This window comes from Alternaria arborescens, assembly GCF_004154835.1.
Source record: "Alternaria arborescens strain FERA 675 chromosome Unknown contig_57, whole genome shotgun sequence".
Taxonomy (NCBI): Eukaryota; Fungi; Ascomycota; class Dothideomycetes; order Pleosporales; family Pleosporaceae; genus Alternaria; species Alternaria arborescens.
The window spans coordinates 64,355-81,316 of NW_021167912.1; the positions used below are offsets into that span (position 1 = coordinate 64,355).

Here is a 16,962-nt window from a genome sequence, read left to right on the forward strand (position 1 = left end):
AATGATGACGTCTTCATAGCAGGCCATGCTATTACATTCTACTATACCACAGCCACACCAACCTAGCTTCTACCTCTATCCATCCATCCATCCATCAACTCACTTCGCCTTCCCCCCACCCCTCTCCCTAATCCTCTCATCCTTCTCAAACCTCTCCTCAAACATCTTATAAAACAAGCCCAACCACTCCTTCTCCCGATCACTCAGCTGCCGACTCGGATTCTTCCAGCTATTTGCCAAAATCTCCTTGACGCGGCGTCTCAACACCTTGAGGGCAACAGCCGCCCTCCACTCCCTCACTGCAAAACGGAGGACGTTGCCAGGCAGACTGATGACACCGGCATGTAACTTGAAATCCATGGCATTGTCTGCTGCGACCATGAGGACCATGGGAAGCGGGTACGCAATGGAAGTAGAGTGCGCGTTGTAGAACTTGTTGCTGGATTGCATAATGTTGTAGTATGAAAGGAAGTGTGCGGTTTGGCTACCCTTGTTAACGGAAGTTGGGCCCAAGGAAACGGTTTGGTTGTTGGAAATGTTGCGCCAGCCTTTTCCTTCGCGGGTCAAGATCTTGGGGTAGAAGGCCGTTGCGATGACGGAGTTTACCAGGACGTCGTTGTCGGTGTGGATGTCGTATTGGGGTGGTATGTCGACGAAGACACGGTGGCGGGATGTGTTGCGGTAGCGGTTCGTAGCGCGGCGCTCGTCGGGCGTGAGTTGGATGAAGCCTGCATCGACTAGTGAGGAGAAGAGTTGGGCTTTGAGGTCTTCGATGTTCCCAAGGTTTTGCGGACTCAGGAAGTTTTTGTGGCAAAATTGCATTTCAGATCGTCCCGGTGTAGTACAGACTGCTTTCCAGGCTCTATAGGCGTTGTATGTGGTGAGGAGGTCGGAGTCGCCCTTTTTGAATGCGAGGCGAGCGATGTCAGCTCGTTGTTTTGCTCCAAATGGTGTCAAGAAGGGTGACTTGGAAGACACAATGGCAGCAATGGTGATAGCAACGTCAACACAACCAAATGTGCTTGCAAGAAGTACAAGCTTGCCCAAGTGTGCATCCAATGGGAGCTTTGCGATTTGACGACCAAGAGGTGTCAGCTCTTCGCTCGGCGTCAACGCATCGACCTCTACAAGTGCATCAATAGCACGACGAATGTTCCTCGAAGTGGGTGGATCGAGTGCTTGAGCAAGGGTAGCCTCGATATCACCCAGCTTGCAGATCTTCACGCGCATGACCAAATCTTGGAGTGAAAGCCTCAGCATCTCAGGCGTTTGCTGTTCCGCCATGAGGTTATCGTGGCGATATTTTGTGAAGAGATGGAAGCATAGACCTTCCTGTACACGGCCAGCACGACCGCGTCGCTGCTTCGCATTGGCTCTTGATATGAATGATTGTGTCAAGCGTGATAGCTGTCTGCGTTCGTCAAACCTCATCTCCTTGTGCTTACCTGTGTCAATGACGCAGGTGATGTCCGGAATTGTGACTCCGGTCTCAGCGATGTTCGTAGCAAGCACGATCTTGCGTACGCCTGGAGGTGGAACAAGGAATGCGGCCTGTTGGTCTTCGCTTGAGATGGTGGAGTGTAGCGGGTACACATACCAATCGGCCTTGAATGAGGGGTGGCTGACCAATATGTCATTGAGCTGGCGGATCTCAGCGATACCCGGAAGGAATACCAAGATGGCACTGCTGAAGCGGCTCAGCTGCGAATCATACGCGACTGTTTCAACCAGACGAGTGATCAGATCGTAATCAATGGCGTACTCGTCATACGCGGAGAGCACACTACGTGTGGCCGGACTGTAACCTGGTAGTTTGCTGGGGATACCGGATTTATCGCTCGTGATATCGTCGCCCTCGTCGTCATCGCTTGCAGCGGTGTTTTTGGTCACATCAGATGCTCCAGTATAATTGGTCAACTCAACCGCATCCTCCAGGTATCGAGTCTGAACTGGGAAGGTACGACCTGGTACTGTGAGGATTGGCGCGTCGTTAAGATACCTTGAAAATTTTGCGGCGTCTACCGTAGCGCTCATTAATATGACCTTGAGTTCAGGCCGGCGTTCCATGAGTGACCGAAGAATAACAAGAAGGAAATCTGTGTCGATGGATCTTTCGTGGACTTCATCGATGACCAAATGTGTGACCTCTTGTAGACCTCCAGATGATTCTAGCATTCGCAATACCACACCAACAGTCGCGTATATCAAGCGAGTCTGTGAAGACGTCTTTGATTCAAGGCGAATTGCATATCCTACAAGTGAGCGCATTGATCCAAGGTCCTTGGATCCTTCGCCAAGTTCCTCGCTCACACGTTGCGCAAGCGAAATTGCAGATATACGTCTTGGCTCTGTACAATAGACCTTGCATGACCTGCCATTTGAGAGCTCGTGCTCGAGGACGAAAGCCGGAATTTGTGTACTCTTTCCACAGCCAGTCTCACCGCAAATGATTGTAACCTGATTCTTGTCGATTGTTGACAAGATAGAGTCTCTGAAATTAAAGACTGGGAGGTTCATTCGTCCAACAAGCATACGTTGGTATGATGAAGTTGAAGCTTTTGCAGCCCACAATTCTCTCAGACCGTCGTGATGTCGCACCGGCGTGCTATAGCCAGAGTTCGATGCGCTCGAGCTTGTAGCCGCCTGAGCACGCATCTTAAAGCGATTTGTAAGCACGACACCATCTGATTCTTCGTTCTCGATCTGATCCTCGATGATCGAACGGTAATGTTTGATAGCATCACGATCTTCCGCATCCAGGCGCGTCTTGCGGCGCTCTAAGAACTCCTTGTAGACGTCTCTCCAATTAGACGGAAGCCGGATGTAAACCTTCTCTTCTTTTGGTAGAGCAGCAGAGATTGAGAAGAGTGCAGCGACAGAGATGAAGCTTTCACTTTGCTCAACCGATACAGCAGCGATTTCAGTCGCCTCGAGGATGATCTGCTTCCGGTACGGAGTACAAACGACCCCAGCAATATCGATGTCGTACTCGATGTCTTGTTCCTTCGACCAGGTGATGGTCACCGAGTGCCGACAAGTATACGTTGTGGGTGAGACCATTTTGTAAGATAGTCGCGCTCCAGCATCCCTGCGGTTGTTAGTCAATGTCTGCAGGGTAATTAGAAAACCAACCTTGATCTCATGGCCTCTTCAAGCACTTTGCGAGGAGACACTCCACTCATTTTGCCAAAGTCACGTAGTGCTATATTGTCGGAATCTGTGCCGTTGGGCGTAGGCTCGGGAGCGGACGTTGCATCGGGTACTGCAAACATGCCTCCTAGTAGATCAGCGTCCTCTTCACCATCGTGCTCGCTTGGGGAAGCTGCTGGTACAGGACTGGCTTCAACCTTTGCAGATACTGGAAGATCTAAAGTGGTGTCATTATCTTGCACTCGAGGATTACTAGACTGTGAGCCATTTTGTTGCCTCTTCTCAGCTTGACTCTGTGCGATTTGATTACGCTTTGCGGGCCACTGCGCTTCAGCTTGGTATTCGTCAAAGAGAGGATCAGACGTAATTTGCTGCAACTGGGAGAGCAGTTTCCGAACAGCTGGAGTTTGCGTAGGCACAGGCGCGGATTTCTTAGATTTAGATCCCTTTGGCTTCCGTGTGGACGCATCGACGAGCTGTGGATCAATCTCAAACAGCTTGCCCTTGATCTTCAGATACGCAGGAATAAGTTCGTCGGACTCAAGGTCGCTATCGAGGTCACTGACGTAGACATCCGATTGGCTAGACTCTGCCGGTGCTGGGGCTTTTACGGGTGCGGAAGGTGAGGCTCCAGACATGGTGTTTCCGTTGGTGGACGGCTGAGGCGGCGGTGTCGGAGGTCGAGAAACATCAAGGGACTCGAGTCCTGACCGTCTGGGTTGCGATTCTTCATATGAGAAAGAGTGGTCCTCGCATTGGTCCAAAGCAAGCCACTCTAGCGCTTCTTGAAGACCCCAGATACCAGAAGACGCATCAATACTTGCAGCATTGGCACAAAGCCATCTCAAGACGGGCTGGATATGATCCTGAGAGAAACCTAGCTCACGCAGGGTAAGATCAAGGGTCCAAAGCTTGGACATGGCATCCTCTTCAGTCAGGGTCTTGAGAAGGGACTGCTGTCCCTGCCTCCTGTTGGAGTCGTTCGACTCTGCCTGGGCTAGGAGAATAATGCTATCTAAGATCTCACTGGGAAGCCAATCGTGGACCGTCATGGCATGCGACTGGCTGCGGAGGAGCCTACGGTCCGTCTGGAATTTGGAGACATATCGACTAGATTCACGGCGGACCTTGGGTGCGTGCTTCTCAACAAGCAGTTGGAGTTCATCGCGCTCTAGCTGGGCCTCGAGTTCCTCGGGAGTGGGTGCGACCTCTGGCTTGGGCGCTTCAGCCGTCTGGGACGTCGTCGGCGCATGTGTGGGCTCTGGTGCAGTCGCGCTTTCCTTATCCGGTGCCTGAACGACTTGCTTGGCTGGGACGTCTGCAGCAATCTTTTCTGGCTTGGGCTTGCTCGCAACCGACGTGGTCGCGAAGCCTCGAGCGGGGTTGCCGGCGGGCTTCTTTTTCTTCGCCATGGCTAAAACTCGGAGTTTGGTTGAGTGGTTGTAATGTGAGTGCAGGGGTCTCAGGCGGGCTTCCGTATGGAGTATATCGGAGCTTGATCCCGGGCGAGATCAAGGTTGGGTGGATTGTCGTAGCTGGTGGGACGCATAAGGGCGCAGTGTTCCAGGAGAGGCAGTCAAGTGGTTGTCGAGGGCGAAAGTGCCAGTGGGGGTTGGGTTGGGTGATGAATGGTGCTCCACTCTCCGATGTCATCGCCCTAGCAAAAAAACGAGACCTCTTGGCACCTTCGCGATACTTTCGCCGGCAACCCCCCCGCCATAACACCCCGCAATCCGCTTTCACATGTGGACTGGACGACATGGCTGCTGTGAATGGGGACGCTGAGTCGCGGGCCATAAGCCGCGACGAGCTGCGGCCGAAGCTCATCACAAGCTCCACCAAGCGCCGAGTCAACGAGCTCTCGGGACTGCAACACCAGGTGGCGGACGACTGTGAGTGCCTTTGACGACTACGCAGAGGGCGGTATCAGCTGACCAGAGACCTTTCCACATAGCGCTCGTTACAGCCGACCTCCAGGCGCTCCTCGAACTACTCTTCGAAACATACCCGCTGTACGACGACCGCGAATCACGACGAGCGGTCGAAGGCGTCCTCAAGTCGCTGGTCAACGGGCCACATGGCGACAAGGTGCTGCCTCCGATTGTCAAGTTTCTGACAAATGAATGTTCCAAAAAGGCAATCGCACACGCCAACGCGTTTGTGCTGAACGACTGGTGTTCTGTGTTGCTGCTGCAATTTGCAAAATCGCCTGAGCGGTGGGCCAAGCATGGACTGGACGTGGCTTTGGCGAATGCGCGTGTGCTAGAGACGTGCGTGGGTGCTGGCGGCGACCGGCGAGCTGGCCGCATCTCAATAGCGGCCCTCGTTTCGACGCGCCGCGCCCTGCGCGCCATCTTCCGCTCCGAGGCCATTGGCAAGGACGCTCATTCCAAACTCATCACGACCCTCACCGCAAAGGGCAGCGCGCCCACGGCTGGAAACGCTGTCTTCCTTGGCGTCATTGCCGGCGTCTCGTCCCGTCTCGAGACCGTTAAGCCGCTCCTCGAAGCCCACAAACAAGACTACTACACATATTATACGAGGGAGATTGTGGGATCAAGGAGCCAGCTGCCTGATCACATTTCCAATGCGCTGCACGACTTCTTTGACAGCTTCCCTACACTGGAAGAGCTGCGCAAGGATGTCATACCACCCATCGAAAAGGCCTTGCTGAGAGCGCCGGAAGTGGTGCTTAACGACATTGTCTCACCTATGTTCCTGGCCCTTCCGGAAACCATGGACCTCTCTGACATCCTGCTGGGAAACATGCTGAAGCCGCTGCTTTCAAATGTCAAATCGAGCAATGCCGCAATCCGAGCAGGCGCCTTGCGAACTTTCAAAGCCTTGGCTTCGCGATCAAAAGATGATGCCAAAATTGACAAGGTGGCAGATGAAGTGCTTACCCCATTGAAACAAGGCAAAGTATCCGGTGTTGACCAGAAGGTTCTGCATGCTCAGATGCTTTCAGCACTACCTGAATCGATATCCTTGTCAAGGAAGATACCAGCAGGTATCGCTCCAGTCGCTCTGAAGGAGCCAAGCGAGCCAGCTGTCGTAGCCGAAGTGTCCGCAATGACAACCCACTTGAACTTTGGCTTAGCTAATGGAGTATCCCTCGACAAAACTGTCTCGGATGCATTTATCAAGGGTATGGGTGATAAGCGTGTGCCCGTCAAGCGCCTCTGGGCTATTCGTGCTGCGGATATCTGGTGGGGTCTTTCCGACGAGCAACAATCCCAACCAGACGTACTTGCATTCTGCCAAACCACCCTACCAAAACTCATTGAGATCTGGCAGGAAGTCAACGCGAACCCCTTGCCTGCAACGCAAAGTGGATTGGTCGCGGTAGGACACTATGCGACCGCGCTTCTCATCGATAGGGTACAGAACATGAAGGACGAGAAGCTTGGATCTATCCATAAGAAATCCGATGTCATCTCCCAATCGCTGGCCACGCAACCAAAGCCTTCCATTCATCTCAACCCCAAAGTATATTCGAAGTTGTCTTCCGAAGAGGATGTCTCGATTGCGCTTCGCGCTCTAAAAGCACTTGCCCCCGAGGTCACTCAAGCTTCAAAAGAAGTCGCAGATGCATGGGCGCAGGCATTCATCTTCCTGATCGTTGCTCCCAGCGTCTCTGCTAAAGCCAAATCCGCTGCTAAACAAGCCCTAACGCAATCATATCTCCAGACCTCTCCAGATAAGATCAGCAACATCATCGTAGAAGGGTTATGGTCATGGTACAGGTCCAGTGAGAAGGAAGACAAGGATAGTGCGGCATTCGCATCCAAGGCAAGCTCTGTTGAACTTGGGGCGGTGTTGGGTTGCATATGCCTTTCTCCAGAGACAGTGAAGAATCACAACGCAAGCGTGGACGATGCAAGCCTGCAAAAGCAGGCTATGAACCTTATTGTGTTAGCAAGGAAAGAAATTATCCCAAGGGTTTCTTGGATCGACCAGTGCCTTCGCATGGGTGTAGATCCAGGTCAGCTTGTGCGGGATAATCTGCAAGAGTTTGTGAACACTATCAACGCAGCAACTGAGGTACCACTTTCATTCCACTCTGCCTAACAGCTTGTTGCTAACGCGCAATACAGAACAAGGACAATGAGCCATTGCCTGCTATCAACGCAGCGGCCTACAGTGCTTATACCGATATGGCTTTCGTGGCTCCAGAAGCTGCCTTGCCAGCCGTGATCAAACAGTTCAGTCAAGATCTTGACCCGAAGCAGATGGAATCTGTAGGACCAACCGAAGCTGCCATTTTCCGTACACCAGAGGGAACGCCCTACATTGACGTTCTGTCGAAAAAGGCTCCTGTAGTCATCGACAAAAACACAAAAGACTACGATACGCTAAAATGGGAGGAGGAGCTGCGAGCTCAGCTTGCACAGAAGAAGGGTCAAGCTAAGAAACTCAGCGCAGATGATCAGGCCAAGGTTAACGCTCAGCTGGCGAAAGAGGCTGCCATAAGGAAAGAAGTGGCGGCCACAGAGCACAGGATGAGGCGAGGTGTGGGTATCATCCGCAGTCTTGCTACTGGACCTCCTACAGAGGCAGAGCAATGGATGGGACCGGCCGTAGATCTCTTGATTCAAGCCATCCGTGCTGGCGCTGGTCTTCTGCTGGGAGACATTCCCGCGACCGCTTTGATATCCTGTTCCGAGCGGATATCCAGCCGTCTGGGCACGATGCGACCATTTATCGGCGTAGCAGTACTACGAACGATTGGGTCCATACAGCTTGCTAGTGAGTACGAAGATGAAGACCTGGGTGGTAAGTTCATATCGATTGCGGATTAACAGTAAAATTATACTAACCATGCCAGATCTGGTAACGCGTGTCCTATACCGTCTTCGCTTCTTGAGCGAGCAAAGGCCACTTGATGCAGTGTCTCTAGCGTATTGTTTCCCTCTATTGTTCCTTGTATTAGAGAAGGGTGGCATAGGCAAATCTGCAGCTGAAGAAGCCGATGAGCAACTCATCCTAGCCATCGAAGTGTTGACCTTCCACACCAACTCCTGTAAGCTCCTGAAGGTACACAGGTAGATCGTTTTGCTAATATCCGATAGGCACTGACCCACGTCTGCCGCGAAAAGCCTTATTGGAGATTCTGGTATGGTCGTTGCAGAAGTACCAACAGCACTACAAGATCATCAAGGACTGCATTACCAACCTGGCTAGCGGCCTAGCTCCCAACATTGACAACGATGAACTGGGCGCCCTGCTGCGTGGTACCATCGCGCCTGAGACTGGTGTCCGAACTGCGATCCTGCAAGCCATTGATGCTGAACTGGACATGAACGATTTGAAGTTTAGTGAGGAGATCTTCATCGCATGCCACGATGACGAGCCTGAGAATGCTGAGCTTGCCCGGACAATCTGGGAAGAAAATGACTTAGAGCTTAAAGCAGATGCTGGTGTGCAGCTGCTGCCCTACTTGGACTCTCTCGACAAACCGCTCAGGAGGGCGACTGCACGAGCTATTGGCGAGGTTATCACCAAGTTTCCTGATACATTTGACGACATCCTACATAGGCTTCGAGAGACATACGCAGAAAAGGCGAAGCCACGCGTTCCAGAGCGTGACGAATATGGCATGCCGCGAAAGGTCGATCTACGCGACCCCTGGGAGAGCAGAGATGGTATCGCGCTTACCTTCAAGGAAATGACACCAGGTTTCAAGCCCGACGATCTTGTGGATTTCTTGAACTTCTTAATCTATGAGGGCCCCTTGGGAGACAGAAGTCCAGCTGTGAGAGAAGAATTGATTGAAGCAGCAACCTCGGTGATCACCGTCAAAGCCCAAACCAAGGTCGAACCTCTCATGGAGCTTTTCGAGAACGCTCTCGAAGCTCCTGATCGCAAGTCAGAAATGTACGATCAAGTTAACGAAGCAGTCATTATTCTGTATGGTGCATTGGGTCGTCACTTGGCTGCCGGCGACGAGCGAGTTCCAAAGGTCGTGCAAAGACTGCTGGCGACTCTCAGTACACCTTCGGAGACTGTGCAATACGCCGTTGCTCAATGTTTGCCACCTCTAGTAAGAACCTCAGAACAAGAGGTTTCGAACTACATCAACCAAATGATGGATCAACTTCTTACATCGAAGAAGTACGCCTCGCGTCGCGGTGCTGCTTATGGTCTTGCGGGTATCGTACGCGGTAAGGGTCTGGGTCTGCTCAAAGAACATCGCATCATGTCTACGCTCAAAGGCGCTAGCGAGAACAAGAAAGATCCCAACCAAAGGCAGGGAGTGTACCTGGCATATGAGCTCTTCTCCCTGATCCTCGGTCGCCTGTTCGAGCCCTACGTTGTTCAATTAGTACCGCAACTGCTCGTGGGCTTTGGCGATACTAGTACAGACGTTCGAGAAGCCTGCTTGGATGCTGCCAAGACCTGCTTCTCCTCACTTAGTTCCTTTGGTGTCAGACAGGTTCTGCCGATACTCTTGGAAGGTCTCGACGAGGATCAGTGGCGTAGTAAGAAGGGTGCTTGCGACTCTCTAGGAGCCATGGCCTACCTAGACCCCAGCCAGCTAGCTCTAAGCTTGCCAGAAATAATCCCGCCCCTTACCGTCGTATTGACAGACAGTCACAAGGAAGTACGAGCTTCAGCCAACCGAAGCTTGCAGCGATTTGGTGAAGTCATCAGCAACCCGGAGATCAAGAGCGTTGTCAACATCATCTTGAAGGCTCTCAGCGACCCAACCAAATACACAGACGATGCCCTCGATGCTCTCATCAAGATTCAATTCGCACATTTCCTCGACGCGCCTTCTCTTGCTCTCGTGGTTCGTATTCTGGAACGAGGCCTAGGCGATCGATCTGGAACCAAGCGAAAGTCCTCACAAATCATTGGCAGTTTGGCATACCTTTCAGAAAGGAAGGACCTCACATCTCATCTGCCCATCTTGGTCGCTGGACTAAGGGTCGCGATTGTGGACCCTGTACCGGCTACACGTGCTACTGCTTCAAAGGCGCTCGGATCCCTAGTGGAGAAGCTTGGAGAGGATGCCCTACCAGATCTCATTCCAAGTCTCATGTCTACACTCAAGTCCGACACCGGTGCTGGAGACCGACTTGGTTCTGCTCAAGCTCTTTCAGAGGTCCTCGCCGGTCTCGGAACTGGACGCCTGGAGGAGACACTGCCCAGTATCTTGCAGAACGTGGCCAGCAACAGGGCTTCTGTCCGCGAAGGCTTCATGTCCTTGTTCATCTTCTTGCCGGTCTGTTTTGGAAACAGTTTCGCCAACTACCTCAGCAAGATCATTCCTCCCATTCTTGGCGGTCTTGCAGACGATGTGGAATCGATTCGAGAGACTGCCCTGCGCGCTGGTCGTCTCTTGGTCAAGAACTTTGCTACCAAAGCTATCGACTTGCTGCTACCTGAGCTGGAGAGAGGTCTTGCAGACGACAGCTACAGGATTCGTCTCAGCTCCGTCGAGCTTGTTGGAGACCTACTCTTCAACCTCACTGGTATCAGTGGCAAGGTGGAAGAGGAGGAAGTCGAAGAGGGCGCCAAGGAGGCCGGACAATCTTTGCTCGAAGTCCTCGGAGAAGAGAAGCGCAACAAGGTCTTGTCTGCACTGTACATCTGCAGATGCGACACATCCGGTTTGGTGCGGACAGCATCTATCAACGTATGGAAGGCGTTGGTGGCCAGCCCACGTACTCTACGCGAGCTTATCCCTACACTCACCCAACTTCTCATCCGTCGTTTGGCAAGCTCAAACATGGAGCAGAAGGTCATTGCCGGAAACGCGCTTGGAGAGCTCATTCGAAAGGCAGGAGATGGTGTACTCGCCACTCTACTGCCTACGCTCGAAGAAGGTCTACATACCACCGACACAGATGCCAAGCAGGGTATTTGTATCGCCCTTCGCGAGCTCATCGCAGCCGCCTCGCCAGAGCAACTGGAAGATTACGAGAAGACTCTTATCCAGGTTGTTCGAACTGCTTTGGTGGATCCCAACGCGGACGTGCGGGAAGCAGCTGCCGAAGCCTTCGATGCTCTGCAACAGATCTTCGGCAAGAGGGCTGTCGACCAAGTTCTGCCTTACCTACTCAACCTTCTGCGTTCGGATGACGATGCGCAGAACGCGCTCTCCGCGCTTCTCACCCTCCTCACAGATCAAGCCCGATCTAACATTATCTTACCAAACCTCCTGCCTACGCTGCTTACTTCGCCTATGTCTGCCTTCAATGCCCGCGCTATCGCGTCGTTGGCTGAGGTCGCAAGCTCCGCTATGACCCGAAGACTGCCGAACATCCTCAACACCATCATGGACAACGTCATCGCATCCAAGGACGAGGAGCTCAGGTCAGAGCTCGAGACGGCTTTCGACAAGGTACTGCTGTCCGTGGATGAGTTTGATGGTCTTAATACTGCCATGAGCGTCATGTTGGCCTTGTCGAAACATGATGATGAGCGGAGACGTGCGCGTGCCGACATGCACCTGGCCAAGTTCTTCGCAGAAGCCGACGTCGACTTTTCAAGATACTACCCCGACCTCATCCGCGCACTCCTCATCTCCTTTGGCGACAGCGATACCGAGGTTGTCAAGGCTGCATGGACTGCGCTCAGCACTCTTACGAGCAAGCGTCTGCGGAAGGAAGAGATGGAGTCGCTTGTTATATCGACTCGCCAGACACTCAACCAAGTTGGTGTTGCTGGTGCAGATCTCCCTGGATTCTCGCTTCCCAAGGGCATCAACGCTATCCTGCCTATCTTCTTGCAGGGTCTCATGAATGGTTCAGTAGATCAGCGAGTCCAAGGTGCTCTGGCCATTTCCGATGTTATCGATCGCACCAGCGCAAAGTCACTGCAGCCATTCGTCACTCAGATTACCGGACCTCTCATTCGTGTGGTTACCGAGCGTTCTGTCGAAGTCAAGGCAGCTATCCTGCTCACACTCAACAACTTGCTCGAGAAGATCCCAACCTTCCTCAAGCCTTTCTTGCCCCAACTCCAACGCACGTTCGCCAAGTCGCTTGCGGATACTTCTTCGGATATCTTGCGAGCGCGTGCGGCAAAGGCTCTTGGTACCTTGATCAAGCTTACACCGAGGGTTGATCCGCTTATCGCTGAGTTGGTGACTGGATCCAAGACAGCCGACGAAAATGTCAGGACGGCTATGCTGAAGGCTTTATTTGAGGTGGTGAGCAAGGCAGGCAAGAACATGAGCGAAGCAAGCAGGAATGCCATCTTAGGTCTCATCGATAACGAGAGCGATGATTCTAATGGTAAGTTCAGTAGAAGCTTGATCTCGTCTATAATTACTAACACAGTACAGATGCAATGGCAATTACAAACGCCCGACTTCTGGGCGCTCTTATCAGCTGTCTCCCCGAGGAAATCGCGTCCAGCTTGCTCAAGGCCAGAGTACTTACTACTCACTACAACAAAGCTTCGGTCCTGGCACTCAACGCCATCCTACTAGATGCCCCAGAAGCCTTGACAGAATCCTTTGCAGACGACACCGTATCCGTAATCTGCCAGGGAATCAGCCACGTACAGCCATTCATCTCGGACAACTCTATTCTCGCTGCTGGTAAATACCTGCTCTCAGAAAAGAGTAATAAGACCTTCGACCACACCAAGCCTATATTCGAGGCTCTGGCGCCGGTGGTTGAGCCTGGACATCCTGTGGATATAAGGCGATTGGCACTCGTGGTGCTGCGCACAGTTGCGCGCGAGCACAATGAACTTGTCCGCCCGCATATTCCCTTACTCATCCCAGTGGTCTTCGCATCAGTTCGCGACCCTGTTATTCCAGTCAAGCTATCTGCCGAGGCAGCGTTCCTTGCCATTTTCTCGGTTGTGGACGAGGAAGCTGCTGTGTTTGATAAGTACATGGCTGGACCTGGGAAGACGCTGTCGGCCGGTCAACAACGCAGTATGGGAGACTACTTCAAGAGGGTGGCTATGAGGCTGGCTGGGCAGGCTAGGGAGAGGAAAGAAGCTGAGGGCGGAGCGGGTGGTTTGGGCTTGTCGAGTGATGAGATGGAGGATGAGAGGGAGATTTGGAGTGTGGGCAAGGTGGAGTTGGGGGATGTGTTTGGTGAAAACTAGGGATGTTGGGTGGTAGAGAGAGGACGTGTTTGATGAAAACTGGTGAAGCCGTATGGTAAACAGGATCGTGTTTATGGTACAAAAGCGACTGCACTGGCATTTGTACGGTAGTGTATAAGAGATGGTTTCATCTTATTGTGCAGCTGCATAGCGAATGAATTCAAAGTTTAACAATCTGACTCTGACCTCGGAGTGATGTGTGAGATGTGCAAAGGTTGGAGGTTTCATGGGACTCGTTAGCTTGCCCCCAGCAACAACTCCGCAAGACCCCCGAGCTCTGACCTCACGCTCTCCACGCCTGTATGCCAGTCCATCAGCGTAGGCCCCGCACAACGCCTCCTGCATCTGCCCGTCATCGGGGAACACTTGCACACCCTCGCGCGACTCTACTGACGCCTTTATCGAGTCGTCCACGCCCCACCGTCGCTCTCCCGCCGCTTGTGGCCGTCTCCGCAATCCGCACGCGCACCCGTCCAGCTGCGCGACCATCTCGCAACGCGCAACCATTCCCACGCATTGAGCGCCACGACGGCGCGCATCCACGGCCATCATGGCAGGCACGATACGGCCCAACGACATGAATGTCTCGACCACGCCGACACTTTCCTCGGGTACCCTGCCCAACCTCACATCCCTCAACACCGACCTCACCAAGAAGGCCAACGCGCCGCGCGCCCCCCGCATAGACGTCGAGCCCCTATACTCGGCAGTCAAGGGCTCGATAAGCGATGTCGACTGGACCACGTACAAGAAGACCCTCTCCTTTTTCCTCCTCGGCAACCTCAATCAAGAAGAGCTGTCCCACAAGCTCGGCAAGATCCTGACCACGCCCGCCCTCGAACACGCTCACAATGCCCTCTTCACAGCCATCTACGCCAACATATGGCGCGATCCGCCCGAAGCAGGCATCGCGAGCTGGGTGTCGAGTAGTGATAAGCCGACAAGCGGGACGGTCAAGGGGACAGGGGATGAGAGCGAGAAGAGGCTCAAGCATGAGGTCATGCAGTTGAGCCGCAGGGAAAGAAAGAGGCTCAAGGGCATACCGGCTGGGGAAAGCCCGCTGAGTACAGGGTTGGAGGGCGCGGGCAGCGGCGCCAATGGGCCGGCGCAGGAGTACGTTGATGCGAGACGGGCGAAGCAGTTGGATGTTGGTCCAAGCAGTAATCAGGGGGGTGGGTTTGGAAAGACAAGTACGCATATACCTTCATTTCTATTCTCTTCACAGCAGAGAGTGAGGCAAACTAACATGACGAATAGACTGGGAACTCGAAATTCGCAAACGCTACACTTCGGCCCTGTCTGTCGAAACCCACGAATTCCCTACGGCAACAACCATATCCTACCGGCTCTTACCTATATGCTACGAGTTTGGTCTGCCTCAGGGTCACACATCTGATTGTCCTGACTACCTTAACATCGCAACGGAAACCTACATCAAAGAAGCGCTAGCAAATTTACTCGGAAAGGTCGCCAACAACGGTCCCGGGTACGTCCGAACGGGCGAATTCAAGAAGAAGCTCGCGAGAGAAGAACGCCTCGTCGAACGGGGCGAATTGGCAAGGGGCACGGCAGGCGAGCTACCCGTCGAAGCCGAAGAGCGACGGAAGAGAAAGTTATTATGCATGGAAGACTTGCGTCTAGCGCTTGCACTGGGAGACTCGTATCTAGGACAAACACCCTTCATCGCAGGTTCAGTTATGAACTCGCGCTTCCTCGACACCGAAGGCATCGAGGACATTTACGATCCGCCCCGGAAACCCGTGCTAACGAATGGCGTTGGTATCAATGGGACCGGCACCGCAAATGGCATCAATGGCATCGGCAATGCAGGGAAACTTGATCTCAATGGTGAGACGTGGACGATCGATTTCGGGGACCCCATGCAGATTGACGACGAAGTGGGTATGCATTGGCAAGGTGGTAGTGTGCAGGACATGGCCGAGATGGACGATGCGCTCGATGATGTTTTGAACCTTGGAGATCTTTAGCATGGCTCAGAGGTACGGTCACGGAAAGAAGGTGGAGAAGATGAAGGACAAAGTATTTGTAGAGGGACGTGGGTGATGCATGGAGGCGTTACTAGACTTGTTGAGGAGGAGAGATTGCTTGCACCGCTTGAGCATTGGTGGGCGTTTCGAGGTTGTTTGGGGTTATTTTCCTGCATGGCAACGGTGTTGAGGGGTTGATAAAGGCGCGATCATGGGACGATACCCTATTTATTTGTTTCTTATTGGGGATCTTTGTTTTCGGTAGCATAGCTCGCAGTGTGTATATCGCCGAGTATTATTGTTTCGCCTACGTAGTTGAATGAAGAACAGTCTATATCTCACAAACCTCTTTCATGTTGTGCATAGGGTTTTGGTCGTCTCATTGCATAACAGCCCTCGCATCCCACACCAGGACCCTTTCATCCCATCCCGTGCTGGCACACCACCCTTCCGCCCCGAACAGACACCAATCCACACCCGTCACAAACTCTGTATGCCTCCCCATCCTCCCCATCTCCCTTCCTCCGCCATAAAACATCGGGTCCTCCAGCATATTCTCCTGCTTCACAGACCCTACGCCCATGGCACTGCCATCCGTCCACACCCGACACGTCATATCGTAGCTCGCAGATAGTAGAATATCAGATAAATGCGGGCTCCAGCTCAACTTCCTTACCGCATATTCGTGCCCTGGAAGAACAGCAACGGGTCCAGCCTGCGGCATTCTAATATCAAAAGTACGTATCACGCGGTCCACGCCGGCTGTTGCAACAATGGTATCGCGGTATTTATTCCAGTCGTGTGTCAAGGCCTCTGCGGGCGCAATTCCAATACTGGCTGCTTGGCCCATGCGCGCCTTGGGCGGTTGATGTATCGGGACGTTCATGGTTAGGTGGTTGGACGCACTCGCTGGTGTGCGCAAATCGAAGACACGGAGATGGCTGTCTGACGACACACTACTCAACACACTGGCGTTGTGCGGGCTGAAAGATGCGGAGTAGGTGCAGGAATGTGTTGGTAGGGTCGTGATACTCGCGTCTGAGTTGGGGTTCCAGATCTTGATGCAGCCGTCCCAGGAGGAGGAGAGGAATGTGTCTTTGGCCACGAGGTTCCAGTGCACGGCGAAGACTTCGCGGGCGTGCTCTTGCCATGAGGCGATGGGGTACGTGGGCACATTGATGTCGAAGAGTTTTACGGAGCCGTCGCCGCAGGCGGTCAGGAGCTGGTTCTCGTGGGATTCGGACCAGGTGCTGTCGAAGAGGGAATCTTGGGTGTCGAACCTGAGGTTGGGAATGTTAGCATATGAAAGACGTGGGAAAAGTAGCTGGGTGCTAAGAGTCCCACTCACCACTTCTCGGCTACTATGCCATTTGCTGTAAGACCTAGTATGTACAGTCGTCCATTTCCGACGAGCCCGAAGTTGGCAGAGGTTGCGACTGCGATGCGGGAATCAAAGAATGGGCTGTATTTGACCGAGTAGCCGTTGAAGCCCTGTGTTCGAAACTCGAGCATGACGAAGAATCCAAGAGGGTAATGGTAGCAGACTATGGCGCGTGAAGTATATGTAGGGATCGGCGCGTCATGTCGCGCTGGGATGAAATGCTGGTGTTGTGCTGCTGCATGGTTGCAGATGACGATGTGGATGAGACCGAGGCCTGGCGCTTTGGATATGGCGGGGCTGCATCGGGACTCGGGCTGTCCCGTGACAACGCGTCTGGCTGTAACGGTCGCCACCATCAGGAGCTCCGTA

At 53.1% G+C, this 16,962-nt stretch overlaps 4 protein-coding genes across 4 annotated transcripts; 2 read left to right on the forward strand and 2 right to left on the reverse strand.

The window, feature by feature from the left end:
* Positions 1-99: 99 nt before the first annotated feature.
* Positions 100-4,562, reverse strand: AA0111_g11771 (putative helicase; the record flags this gene model as incomplete). Its single annotated transcript, XM_028645674.1, has 2 exons — positions 100-3,088; positions 3,133-4,562. The coding sequence occupies 2 exons, from the start codon at positions 4,560-4,562 to the stop codon at positions 100-102; spliced, it is 4,419 nt and encodes a 1,472-aa protein (XP_028500637.1).
* Positions 4,563-4,909: 347 nt separating this feature from the next.
* On the forward strand, positions 4,910-13,224 carry AA0111_g11772 (eIF-2-alpha kinase activator; the record flags this gene model as incomplete). The annotated part of the gene is made up of 6 exons (XM_028645675.1): positions 4,910-5,042; positions 5,105-7,194; positions 7,248-7,926; positions 7,979-8,173; positions 8,223-12,395; positions 12,446-13,224. The coding sequence occupies 6 exons, from the start codon at positions 4,910-4,912 to the stop codon at positions 13,222-13,224; spliced, it is 8,049 nt and encodes a 2,682-aa protein (XP_028500636.1).
* A 550-nt stretch (positions 13,225-13,774) lies between these two features.
* Positions 13,775-15,212, forward strand: AA0111_g11773 (hypothetical protein; the record flags this gene model as incomplete). The annotated part of the gene is made up of 2 exons (XM_028645676.1): positions 13,775-14,414; positions 14,482-15,212. The coding sequence occupies 2 exons, from the start codon at positions 13,775-13,777 to the stop codon at positions 15,210-15,212; spliced, it is 1,371 nt and encodes a 456-aa protein (XP_028500635.1).
* Positions 15,213-15,591: 379 nt separating this feature from the next.
* On the reverse strand, positions 15,592-16,949 carry AA0111_g11774 (hypothetical protein; the record flags this gene model as incomplete). The annotated part of the gene is made up of 2 exons (XM_028645677.1): positions 15,592-16,492; positions 16,561-16,949. The coding sequence occupies 2 exons, from the start codon at positions 16,947-16,949 to the stop codon at positions 15,592-15,594; spliced, it is 1,290 nt and encodes a 429-aa protein (XP_028500643.1).
* Positions 16,950-16,962: the final 13 nt, after the last annotated feature.